This window comes from Nannospalax galili, unplaced genomic scaffold (assembly GCF_000622305.1).
Source record: "Nannospalax galili isolate Female #2095 unplaced genomic scaffold, S.galili_v1.0 scaffold417, whole genome shotgun sequence".
NCBI classification, from domain to species: Eukaryota; Metazoa; Chordata; class Mammalia; order Rodentia; family Spalacidae; genus Nannospalax; species Nannospalax galili.
Genome location: NW_008340785.1, coordinates 3,486,532 through 3,500,709, shown reverse-complemented (window position 1 = coordinate 3,500,709; position 14,178 = coordinate 3,486,532). Strand labels below are relative to the sequence as shown.

Below are 14,178 nucleotides of genomic sequence, written 5' to 3'. Positions count from 1 at the left end.
ACCAAAAAAAAAAAGGACAGACATGGTGGCTCTCACTTGCAATCCCAGTGTTGAGGTGGTGGAGATGGGTGAGTCCCTAGGGTTTGCTAGCCAGCCAGCCTACTCTTCTAGTTTCAGGCCATTGAGAGACCCCCATCTCAGAATTTAAAAAGAGCCAGGTGTGGTGGTACACGCCTTTAATTCCAGCAATCAGGTCACAGAGGCAGGCAGATTTCTGTGAGATTGAGGCCAGCCTGGTCTACATAGTGAGTTCCAGGCCAACTGGGGCTACAAAACACCCTCCAAAATAAATAAATAAGGACAGTACATGCCTGAAAAATGACACCCAAGGTGTCTTCTGGCCTCCATGTGCACGAGAATACACATGTATATACACAAAAACATACGTGAACATATGTACACACACATACAGTGTTGGTTTTTTTTTTAGTCATTTTGAGGGTCCCCCTGTAGGCCCAGCTGGCCTGGAACTCACTGTGTAGACCAGGCTGGCCTTGAATGCACAGAGATCCACCTGACTCTGCCTCCCAAGTGCTGGGATTAAAGGTGTGCGCCACCACCCTTGGCTAGTTGTAGAACTTTTGTCTAGCATGTGTAATGTCCTAGGTTCAATTTCCAATACTGAATTTTTTCTTCTTTTCACAAATGGATGCCACTAACAGTTGACTTAAATGTGCATGGAAATAAATATCTATTGTCTGTGAATTAGGAAAGTTTTTAAAGCACCCTAGTCAACCTGGAAGATGACTGGATTTGCAGTTTTAGTGCTGGACTTCTCTACCAGGTCTGCCAGCAGACAGAAATGTTAAGTGCCATGTCACATCCCAAAATGAGATTAGCTTTGTCTTTGTTTGTTTGTTTGTTTGCTTGGTTGATTGATTGATTGATTGATTGATTGATTGATTGATTTTCAGTCTTTTTGAGACAGAGTTTTCCTATAGCCCCAGCTGGCCTGGAATTCACTATGGAGACTAAGCTAGCCTCCATCTCACACAGATCCACCTGCCTCTGCCTCCTGAGAGCCAGGATTAAAGGTGTGCACCACCACACCCAGCTGGTTCCCCCACTACTAACTTGCCACTATTCAGGTTTTTTTTTTTTTTTTTTTTTTTCAGTCTTTTTGAGACAGAGTTTTCCTATAGCCCCAGCTGGCCTGGAATTCACTATGGAGACTAAGCTAGCCTCCATCTCACACAGATCCACCTGCCTCTGCCTCCTGAGAGCCAGGATTAAAGGTGTGCACCACCACACCCAGCTGGTTCCCCCACTACTAACTTGCCACTATTCTACCAATGAGCACATTTTGCCTGGCCACTTAGTAGTACAGCACTCAGGGGTCCATAGCAGAGTAAGACTGTTGATAATAATTCTCTCCCAGAAGCCTCTGAGAGCTGGCCAGCAGGAAGGAGGCTTCCATCCCAGTTCCAACTGGACTTCTCCATATCCTGCAACCAAAGTGTATGGTGTCTTCAGCAATGCGGTCTTGCCACCTAGTTCAGGTGGGCAACCAACAGTCAAGGCAAATGACTGTATTGTTCTGGTGGCCTCAGAGGCCTCCTGGACCAAACACTTGTAAGGCAATAGTCCACCCCTATAAATCTGAATGCTCCTATAAACCTGAATTAATCTGAAAATGGTGTTCATAAAATATGACTTTGAGGACAGAATTTATTCCTAGAAGTTCCTGGAAATTCTCAAACCTTAGCATGCCAAAAAAAAATACCACTTTAAAAAATTTTTTATTTATAAATACCACTTTTAAAATAAGCATTCTGCTGTTTAATTCATGAAAGCATCATTCATTTGGGTCTAATTCCAGTTCTGAAACTTTGAAGCTTAAATACTCTAAGTTCAACCATGAGCAACCAATAATCAGAGTTCTAGGATAAAATTCAACTTACTTTAACAATCTGAATTCATTACTGTCAAAACTAAAATTCAAAGCCTAGTCTATTCCCACACATGTGCACACAAACACATACACACATAGCACATGAATAAATGAGGAATTAAACGTTTGACAGCACGAGTACATGGGGGGACTTATTTCTTAGGCAAGAGATGAGCCTAGAAAATATTAACTTTTAACATTTCAAAAATATTATTTTGGCTGGGCATGGTGATTCATACCTTTAATCCCATCACTCAGAGGAGACAGAGACAAGTGGATCTCTGTGGGTTTGAAACCAGCCTGATCTACATATCGAATTCCAGAACAGTCAGGGCTATATAGTAAGACCCTGTCTCAGAAGAAAAATACACATTATTTTGCTCAAGGAAACCTTATTAAAAGTAGAGGCAATGTAATTTCTAATGTTCTTTAAGATACCTAACTATCGACACAAATCCCAAATGTAAGTTACAGTGGCATCTAGCTCACCTCTGAATTAAAACAGTGTAATCTAAAACTAGCAGAGAACAGTCCTTTTAAAAACCAGAAGCCAGGTTTTGTAGCATTTGGGAAGCCATTGACAAACTAATGGCTTCAAATAGTTTTAAGACTGTTTAAAGGCAGAATAAAATAAAAGGACATCTCTATAACCTGACAACATAAGTGAATTACACTTAAGATAACATGTTTCTGAATTAAATCTCAACCTTCTGTTTCAAAATCATGCTATTCTTATCCACAGTCACATTAATTCTACTTCTCTTAGAGTTAGCCCCCTCCCAGTTTCTCTGATCTATCCTTCTTATAATAAAAGAAAAAGTAAATACAGAAAAAATACTCTATTCTTCCAGATCTATACTATAACAGTAACTCATGAGTTTTTATAGCTAAAAAGTCCTGAATCAAAAGATTAATGTTTAAAATGTAGTAGTGTATTTATTAGTAATATGAAGTGCAATAATAAATATTTTACTTTAACCACAAAGGCAATCACTTTTTTCCATTCCTTCCTTTTTTAAAACCAGTATTTCAAAGAATTATGTACGCTGTAGGCAAATATTTTTAAATATTCTGTGTTTAAACTTTGACCTACAACCATATGTAATTGAAGAACTGAACGTCTATAGAAGTTAAATTATTTGACCAAACACAGGACTCAAAATAGAATCCTAGTCGCCTGTTTCTCTGTCTAGTGTTACCTATATAGCACTACACTTCATTCCTCAGAGCTTCTTTCCTTCTGAGTTCTCCCTTCTATTAAGGCACAGTGGGGTTAAGAAAGGCTTGAGAGTTAAGATTTGGTGAATGACAGCTCTACCACTTGAATAACAGCACAACTTTGGATATACTACTAAAACACTCTAAATCTAAGATAGCTGAATTTATCTCAGGATTTCACAATGAAAATTTGTTTAAAAATATATCGTATATAAAGTAGAAAACCTCACACTGCAAAATGTATGGGTTTTTTGTTTGTTTTAAGACAGGGTAGAGCTTTAGAAATCAAGTGTGCTTTAAACTATGTAGCCCATCCTGGAATGGAACTCAATCCTACTGCCTCAGACTCCTGAGTGCTGGGACAGACTTATGCCACCATACCCAGCTTATAGTAGACATTTACATTCATGCTGAGGTTACATGACTACCAACTCTGCTGTGTTATCTAAAAGCCATTATTATTCATGATTACACATACCTGTAATCCCTTGCTTACATACTGTATTCAAGGCCAGTCTGGGATACATGAGACACGGTCTTTAAAAAAAAAAAAATGTAGAAGGTATAGTTTCCATAGCCTGAATCATCTCATTTTTTCCCCTTCTCTCATGTCTTCTAATGAACAAGCTAACATCAAATCCTACTGAAATACCAGTCTTTTGACATCTAATTTTGTTTTTTATGGTTTAGCCTTAGCACATTAGGACATCAACCACAATATTCTCTTACTCCTCAGACTCTAACCAAGCTTATCTCTTCACCTAGACTGTACTATTCTTAAAATTTTGCTCTGCCAGCACCTACTCACCTTTTTGGATCTCTGCTTAAATATAATTTCTGTAACAGTCTTTCCTGTAATCCACAGATGTAGGTATACCCCTCCACTGTCTATCTTTACACCCAGTGGGTTTCACTTAACACTATATTTTATAAGACCTGTTTACTATCTTCACCACTAGAGTGTATGTATATAACAATTAGAGAAAACTTGTTTAATTTCTTACCTTTCAGAGCCTTAGTTTTTCTGTAAGATGAAGATAATCTAACAAATGACTTCTCTCATATGAATCTAAAGGATGAGCTCAAATTATATGATATTCAATGGCCTATTACTTCTTAGTAAAAACAACCAATGAAGATATGATTAAAGTTCATTTTTGTTGGTCCTGGCTTATTTAGGAAGAGAATAATTAGATAAAATTGTTATCTCAATAAAATTAGCAGTAAGAAACTGTGAAAAGCAAAAACAAGTCAGTCAATACCAGTTTAACATCTGATGACTGGCTTCAAAGATATACTATTAAAGCAAAGTACCATGGAATTTGAATAAAAATTATTGCATATACTTAAATCTATACTCAAAAATTAAATTGTCATTAAGTATACAGAGATACCGCTTCAACAATAACTGTCTTTCAGACAAACAGGAATAATGACTGGAATGAATCAAGACCCAAAATATACAATATCAGTTAAATATATGAATTATGTAACATAAGTATAGTATTATTTAGACAGATCAAATAAGACTTGAAGTCAGCTATCTAATATTCTTTTAAATATTTTATCCTGTTTTATCTGAATTCATAAAACAAACTCAGATTATATTTGTTAACACTTGAACAAATCCCAGGTACATTATTTAGAAATCAATATAATGTTATGTCAAGAGAAGGGATTCTCAGAGGTTACAGTTAAAAAAAGAGCTGAGAGGCTAGAGAGATGGCTCAGTGGTTAAGAACACTGGCTGTTCTTGCAGAAGACCCAGGTCCGAATGCTAGCACTCACATGGCAGCTAACAACTGTCTGTAACTCAAGTTCTGGGGGCTCCAATGGCCTTTTCTGTCCTCCACGGGCATTGCACAGCATGGGTGCATTTATGTACATGCAGGCAATACAAATGTACACATAAAATAAAAAAGAGCTGAATATTCTGATGGCTATTCTATAATGTTCAAAACTTAGCAAACATAGATTAGGTAGGGATATAATTTAGAACTTACACACTTGCCTAATAAGACCCTAGGTTCAATCTTCCATATGAAAGAAGCAAAAGAAAAGGGGGAGGGGGGAAACAAGCACAGATTAACTTTATAAATGATTTTTAAAAATACAGACTTATGTTCAATGGATGGAAAAATTTTACATAAGCAAAGACAAAGTTTATAAAGTGCATAAACAACATCCATTTCATGCTGATATAATGTAACTCAATACATAGCATACTTTAAAATGCGCACTAGGAGCTGCAGAGATGGCTCAGCAGTTAAGAGCACAGGCAGCTCTTCCAGAGGACAAGGATTTCATTCTCAGCACACACACACACACACACACACACACACACACACACACACACACACATACATGGCAGCTAATAACCATCTGTAACTCCAATTCCAGGCGATCCAATACTTCTGGCATCTACAGACATTGCATGCACAGGTATACTTACATACATGCAGGCAAAACACAAGGTAAAACAAAAATAAATTTTAAACCTCACATTATATTATAAATATCAATTCATTAAATTGTCTTCTACTGTAAGGATATTCTCAACATTCAGCAATCTTCCTATCTTGGCTTCCCTTGATGATAAACTGTGCTGTAAGCCAAATAAACCCTTTCCTCCCCAAGCTGGTTTTGGTCAGTGCTTTTATCACTGCAATTAAGGCAAACTAAGACAGAAGTAAAATCCCAAACTAACAGAAGTTAACAACAACAAAAAAAAGTAATATCTTTAATCACCCCAGTTTAAGGAAAAAGCGAAAACCATGCTGTTCATTCCTGAAAGGTAATAGGAGCTTGTATTTCAGACAATTATTCAGTAAGAAACACAGGACTATCTGCTACTACTAACAAATTAGTTTCAAATTAATCCAAAAAAATTTTTAAAAACTTTTCTAAAGAGCAGTAGAAAAGGTGACTACATATTATACAGCAGAATCAGAGAACTCCAGGAGATTATGAAAACTACAGTTTTCTTAATGAGGTATGTTAAACTGCTCTGCTAGTCATTATCATGAAAAGGACAGCACCTCATCTTCACAAGTCTTGAAGTAGGAAAGGGAGGACTTTTTTTAAACTTCTCCTTGGTTAAAAAGAGGAAAGAAAGCTTCCACTTGGGGAGCTTTATGGTATCCTTTGAGTTAAAGTAATTCACTATAGAAAGATTATTGAGCTATTAAATCAAAGCTTGAAAAAGCTACAGAATTTGTCTCTGAATCTCAAGTAATGTTTTAAGAAAGCACTACACAGGAACCTTTAAAATTAATAAAGAGTACTATTTGCTTAAAACAAAACTTTAAAATAACACTCAGAAAATAGAGCATCCACTCTGCAACAGTGGAATGTGAAGGAAGGATTGAACCAAAAAAAGACTAGAACCCAGTGTAGCAAACATTAAATCCTAAACCAACATGTCTGACATTTGGGACATGCTGTTCAGATGTGTGCTTCCAAGGCTACAGTACCCCCACCCAAAAAGCTTCATTTGCAGCCTTCTTGGCCCCTCTCTTGGTCTGGCTTTGCAAACTACCTGCAGCTTTCCTCAGCAGCCATCCTACACTGCTGGTACATAAGTCTTCCTGAGGTCTCCATCCACATCCAATTTGATATTTCTGAGTCATTCTATAACTATTAAGGAAATTACACTCTTTTTTTTTTTTTTTTGTCTTTTTGAGACAGGGTCTCCCTGTAGCCTCACTATGTAGACCAGGCTGGCCTCGAATTCACAAAGATCTGCCTGCCTCTGCCTCCCAAGTGCTAGGATTAAAGGCGTGTGCCACCACGCCAAGCCAGAAATTTCACTCTTAATTCAAGAATTTCCAAAAAGAAACTTGTAGTCCAAGAGCGTTTCACTGACGAAAACTCCCAAATGATTTAAAAAGAAACATTATCTCTTTCAGAAAACACAAATAACCAACTCAAAGGAAAAATAAAAATACCGGCCACATACACACAGCCTTAACAGAATATAAACAAATGGAATTCAGCAATATGCATATTTAAAAATTATATATTATGATACAGGGGAGTATGTCCTGGGAATGCAAAGTTAGTAACATCTGAAAAACCAAGCTATGCATGCTGTCCTTGGTGGCACATATACTAAAAGAAGAAAAACCAAGCAACATATCAACAAGCTAAAAAAAAAAAATCATACAGATTAAGATTTTTGACAAAATACAAAAGCCATTCATGATTAAAAACAACTTCTGGATATGTCATGGCCATTATACCCCTGTAGAATATACACTCAGCAGAGATGGTTACCTGCACAAAACCTGCACAAGACTAGGGATGGGGGGGCACATTGAGAAATGAATAGGCAGAAGATTCATAAGAGTGAAACTAGTCTACATGATACATAATAGTAAATATATGTTTTTATAAATTTATCCAAACTCAGAGGACATACAATACCAAGAGTGAACTTAATTTAAACTATAGACTCAGTATGCATTACTTTTCTCATTGCTGTGATGGTGTGATGCTCCTGACAAGAAGCAACTTAAGAAAAGAATGGAACAGTCCATCATGGCAAGTGTCCTAGTTCCATTCCTGTTGTTGTGATAAAATACCTTAACAAAAAGCAACACAGGGGAGAAAGGGCTTATTTGGTTTACAATCTCAGGTTACAGTCCATGAATGAGGGAAGTCACAGTGGCAGGAGCTTGAGAAAGCTGGTCACATTACATCCACAGTCAAGAGCAAGATGAATGTACCATGCTGCTTGCCTGCCTGCTTATACTTATACTCAGCTAGCTGTCTTCATTCTTACACAGTTCAAGGCCCAGCATAGGGAATGGGACCACCCACATGAGCTGGGTATTCCTATATCAATTATCAAGACAGTCCCTCCCAGATATGCCCACAGCCCAAAATGATAAAGACAATTCACTCAATGAGGCTCTTCCCAGGCGATTCGAAGTTATGGCAAGATGATATTTAAAACTAACCACCACAGTAGAGAAGGCACAGTGACAGAAGTGGCTCAGAGCTATGGCAGTGGGAATATCTGGGCAGATGAGGAAGTGAAGAAAGGGGAATGCCAATGCTCACCTAGCTTGTTTTCTTTCGTTTTTTTCTTTTTTATTAAGTCAAGAACCCTAGCTCATGGTGCCACCCACATTTAAGGTGAGTCTTCCCTCCTCAGATAAACTGCTCAGAAAACACCTTTAAAAACATGCCACCTCAGAGGTGTGTCTACTAGGTAATTCAAAATCCATTCAAGATTAACTATTCAAGGGTGAGATAATATGGCAATACAGGTTCATCAACTATAATGAATTCTGGTTAGAGACAGCAATAGTAGGGAAGATGGTGCATATTTGGGGACAGAGAATGTGGGAAATCTCTGTATGTTCAATCAAATTTTCCACTGTCCTAAAAATTACTTTGAAAAATTAGATAAAACCATCACTGTAGGAGAGACTTATAAAATGGACAGAATCTGACTAAAGACTTTTAATTAACTTTGCAACCAAAAAGCTTAGCTCACTGAGCCATGTGCTCTTGGGACCTAGGCACCTAACTTTGATTCCTCAGAACCTCAATTTGCTGCTCCACCCCAGACACTGAATGAATGTGGGTATGCTTGAGAATTAATCAAAGCACTGAAAAGCAGTACATCTTCACTGAAAACAATGAATACTGAGAAGAATGCTTGACATTGTGTGTGTAAGATGTTTTAGGTCTAGGGATGAAAGGGCAAGATTGTCTGGTTAAGAGTGGATCCAAGCTTGTAGTTCCCCAATTGAAGCTGGAGAAATGATTTTGAGTAAAAGTATGAGTGAGGAAAGACTGAGCAGCACAGTTCTAGGAGACATCTGGAAGAACTGATGCTCTCAAAGTTCTACTCTTAAAAACCAAAGTTAAGAGTCAGGCCGTTTATTCAAGTATAACTAATGTTAGCGTGGTAACACTTCATGCCACAATGAGATATCATTACATTCCTATCAGAAAGGCTAAAATGTTTAAAACAGCAAATGCTAGCTAGGAGAAAGACAAAATTGCATTGCTAACACATGCACTGTTGATGGAAATGGCAAACTGTGTAGAAAACACTATCCAACAACTGCTATCCTGGTCATCTACCACAGAGAAATGAAGATGTATGTTTCATAACAAAAACATGTACATGCACATTTATAGCAGCTTTATTCACAATAGTTCAAACTAGTAACAAACAAAATATTTTCCAAAGGAAGAATTATAAAAATGCAGTGTTTCAAATAGCACTATTGGTGAATACTACTCAGCAACAGAAAAAGTAATAGTTGTTGATATGTGCAACAACCTGGGTGTAACTCCAGAGAAGGGTCCCTTCTAGATCATTAAGTATTACATAATCCCATTTACACAGCATTTCTGAATGACAAAATTACATTCAAAGAGTACATTCAAAGAGTTAAAAGAGAAAGGAGAGGGATAGAAAAAAAATAGCTGTAGGCATATATATAGAAAGTTCTGGGTGTTTATTTAGGGCAGTGCTAGGAAGCAAACCTAAGTCCTTGTACATACTAGGCAAGCACTCTAACACTGAGCTACTGTTTCTCTAACATTGTTCTATACAATTTGACTCTGTCAGCATCATTGCCCTAATTGTGAAAATGTCATATAGTTCTATAAAGTATTTCCATGGGGAAATGGATGAGTACAAGAATCTTTGAATTATTTTTTTAAAAAATATATGTAAGTCTAGGGGCTAGAGAGATGGCTCAGTGGTTAAGAGCACTGCCCGCTCTTGCAGAGGACCCGGGTTCAATTCCCAGCACCCACATGGCAGCTACGAACCATCCTTATCTCCAGTTCCAGGAGAATCCGAACCCCTCTTCTGACCTCCGTGGCATTGCACGACACATACATACATGCAGGCAATACACTCATACACATAAAATAAAAATAATAAATAAAATATTAAAAAATATATATGTAAGTCTATAATTATCTCAGAATAAAAGTTCAGAAAATGAAGGAGAGGATGGAGAGGTGATTCAGCAGTTAAGAGGTATTTGCTGCTTTTCTAAAGGTTCTCAGCACCTACATCAGGTGGTTCACAAGCTCCTGTAGCTCCAGCTCTAGGGGGTCCAATACCCTCTTCAGGCCTCTGCAGGCACACACTCACACATGCACACACACACACACACACACACACACACACACACACGCAAGCACACACACACACAGCATGCAGTACTACTAAGCCAGATCACAGTTATACTGGAATAATCAGTCTGACTCTTAGCATTAGTTTTAAGATCATGCCTGAATTCTGAGAATCATTTGTTCCTTCTGATGTCTCATAGAACTGTGCTCCCAGCCAGGATTCACTCGTACTTTTTTTCACAGTATCTCCAGCATCTACTGTGAAACGACAAGCTTGGATCCACCCTTACCAGAGAATCCGGACTTTTGATCCCTAGGCCTAAAATATCTCATATATACAATGTCAATCATCTTCCTCAATTACTCTCATTGTCTTCAGTGAGGATACAAATACAAATACTTCCACTTCCAGCACTTTAATATGCTAATTCAAGCACATCCACCCATTCATTTACTATCTTGGTTGGAAGGCAAAAAAAAAAAAAAAAAAAAAAAAAAAAAAAAGGGTCCAGAGGAAGCTCAAGGTCAGGTCCTCAGATCCACAGCAAGAGCACACAGCCTCAATGAGCTTGTTTGTATTATAAACAGTAGCCTTCAGTGCAAGGTTGAGTAAAAATCATTAGTCCAGAAATCAGAAATCTGCACACACACACACACACACACACACACACACACACACACACACACACACACACAAAGTAAATCTTTTTTTAAAAACGAATGAAAAATAGTAATATGACCAAAGAGAATTTAATTTCCAAAATCCCAAACAGTACTTTAGAATCTTTAGAATGACTCTTGTGAATATTCTCAATGTACACCATTCTCCATTAGACTCATATATAACTACTAAGAATTTTAGCTTACCTTCCACACTGTCAGAACAGGAAGTGCCAATGCCAGTGTCTCCACTGTCAGAAGTTATACTGTGTCTCCTGATATGGTTATGTCGATGGTTAGATGGAGCAGTTGTGGCCTGCCACAATGATTCATTACCAGGTAACCATGCTGATGAATAATCTGAGCCTATAAGGAAAATATACACAATTAACTCATACGCAATGTCTATAAGAAGGCAAAAGAGTTTTCTACCTTATAAAAAATATACATGGGGCTTGCAAAGTTGGCTCGGTGGTTAAGAGCACTGGCTGCTCTTGCAGAGGACTCAGGTTTGGTTGCAGCACCCACAAGGCAGCTAACAGCTGTCCATAATTCCAGTTACAGGGGATCCAATGCCCTCTTCTGACCTCCACAGGCACTGCACAACACAGTTGCACTTTCATACACGCAGGCAATATACTCATACACACACAAAAAAAATTTTTTTTAAGGTACACAATATTTAAGAGATTATTTTCACCAGGCATGGTGGCACGCGCCTTTAATCTCAGCACTTGGGAGGCAGAGGCAGGCAGATCTCTGTAAGACCAAAGCCAGCCTGGTATCCATAGCAAGTTCTAGGCCAACTATGGCTACAGGAAGACCCTGTCTCAAAAAGATTTTAAAAAAGAGGCTGGAGAGATGGCTCAGCAGTTAGGAGCACTGACTGTTCTTGCAGAGGACCCAGGTTCAATTCACAGCACCCACATGGAAGCTATGAACCATCCTCAACTCCAGTTCCAGGGGAATCCAAAGCCCTCTTCTGACCTCCCCAACACGCAAGCAATACACTCATACACATAAAAATAATAAAATATTTTTTTAAACGTGGTTATTTTGGGGCCAGGCGTGGCCCAGGCCTTTAATCCCACCACTAAGGAGGCAGAGGCAGGTGGATCTCTATGAGTTCAAGCCAGCCTGGTCTACATACTGAGTTCCAGGCCACTGGGACTACAGGGGGACCCCCATCTCAAAAGACCAAAAAAAAAAATTGATTATTTTCACATAAACATCGATTTAATACTAATTCAGCAGCTGCTTCTGGCTGAGGAACTATTTTCCACTTCCAGTTACCAAACCTTTAAACATGTACTTATTAAAAATTTAAACTGCTACTAATTGAAAGTATTAAATCTGGTTGTACAATCACGTTTGTTGCTGCTCTTTTCACAATAGCTAAGAGATGGAAGCTAAGTGCCCCTCAACTGACAAGTGGTTAACAAAAATGTGGTATATTCACACAATGAAGTTCTAACCAGCAGTAAAGAAAGATGAAATAAAGAAATTTGCAGGTAAATGGGTGGATCTAGAAACTGTTATACTAAGTGAAGGTAACACAGACTCAAAAAAACAAGTAACATGTTCTCCCTCCTATGTGGATCCTAGCACAAAATCCTTTTAAATTCTATGTCCTTTTCATAAGATGATGCTGTAGAGCAGTCTCTTCTGCATGAAATAACTACCATCATCACAAGTTCAGCTGTGCCTGATCACTAAACATCATCACAACTGGGCTTGTTGACAGTTATGCTCATTCATTAAAAGAGGGTCAAGCAGGGTCATTGGACCCTCACGGGACTATCCAGCCACTCTTCCCAGCCAACTGTATGTAATTTGTCCCTAATCACACATGGTCTCCTGGATTTGGGGAGGGCTAAAGTATACAGTCTGAGGAAGGCTAGGAAGAGAAGGCATGATCCATGCTGGGTAAAGGCTTTCCAGTGTACATACCCTCAAGTCATACATACACGTCAGCAACCCCTCAGTTATCTCTCTGTGAATAAGCTCAGTAAATTCATTGGTTCCCCAATAAAACTTTAATAAAACAGTGGTTTGACAGTAGAACTTTAAAAGGGAATAAGCACTGCTTAGTATCCCCAGGAAAAGAATTCTTACAACAGATGGAAAATTTGTTAATGTTATTATGTCTCATAAAAGAAAGAAAGAAAGAAAGAAAGAAAGAAAGAAAGAAAGAAAGAAAGAAAGAAAGAAAGAATGAGAATGTAAAAGATGTTAAAAGGATATGGGAATGGAGATATTTCCCAAAATAGACACAAAAAGTGAGAAAGCCTAATAAGCAAGTGATGAAGGTCTGTGTAGGTTTGTTATGATGTATAAAGGATGAGACAAAAATAATACACACATATCTTAAAATTTCTAAGGTCATAGTGTAGTCAACTAGTTTAAGGAACAAAATATACATCTAGTCAAGGTTTATCTAAGAATATTTCGTTTTTTACCCAAGCTTTCTCTACATAGCACATGGTAATTAAAAGTACCAGACTGGGAAGGGCCTGCAGGCCTCTCTCTGACCTGCAGGCTTCTCTCTCCAGGGTAAGTCCATTGGGCCCTCCTCGCCTTGACTCCCCCAGCCTCACTCACCCTCCCATCTCCCCCCCCAGTCTCTCCTCCTAACCTGGGTCCTGTCCCATTCCTTGTCTTGGCACCCCAGAAACCGGGGGAACCACCACTGCTTCCTGATCCTGGGCATCCTGAGCAACTCAGTTCCTTCTGGGGTCCCTCTGCCTCCCTGGGTCTGCACAAACCTCCAGCCTCTTTCCTGAATGCCTGGGCTGACCTTTCCTCTTCCTGGTCCTTTGCATCCAGACCAACCCAGCTCCTCAGTGCAGTCCCCAGGGGCCCTTGGGGCCACCTCATGTCCCCAGCTTCCACTGCATCTCTGGGTGGCCCAGCCACCAGCTGCCCTAGACCAGCATCTTTCCTGGGCCCTGCTCCCATGCCAGTCCAACCCTCAAATTCCTGAGGCCAAAATCTATCCTGGAGGGATCCAGACCTTAGGAGAAAGCCTGAGAGCATCTGATCCTCATCTGACTTGGGCCTCTGTGGGAACTCCTGAGGACAAAAGCAATCTGGCCACTTCAATATAAAATCAAAACAGAGAACTGGAAGCTTAGAGGAACCAGCCTCTCATGCCCAAAAAGTAAACCACAAAGACACATTAAGGTCACAAAAAGAAGCAGACCTAAACTTGAAGGCTTGAGTCCCACACAAGAATCAGAAACTACAAAAGAAATTCACATGTCAAAATTACAGAGAGAAAAATAACATGAAAAACCAAA

The 14,178-nt window shown here is 38.9% G+C and overlaps 1 protein-coding gene across 2 annotated transcripts in view; it reads right to left on the bottom strand.

Moving 5' to 3' along the window:
• Positions 1-14,178, bottom strand: part of Cep85l (centrosomal protein 85 like) — a 176,628-nt gene that overhangs the window by 134,532 nt on the left and 27,918 nt on the right. For both annotated transcript variants that reach the window (XM_017798871.2, XM_029564808.1), the window contains exon 2: positions 11,087-11,245. In XM_017798871.2, coding sequence (XP_017654360.1) covers positions 11,087-11,245 — 159 coding nt within the window. The remainder of the gene's footprint in view (positions 1-11,086; positions 11,246-14,178) is intronic.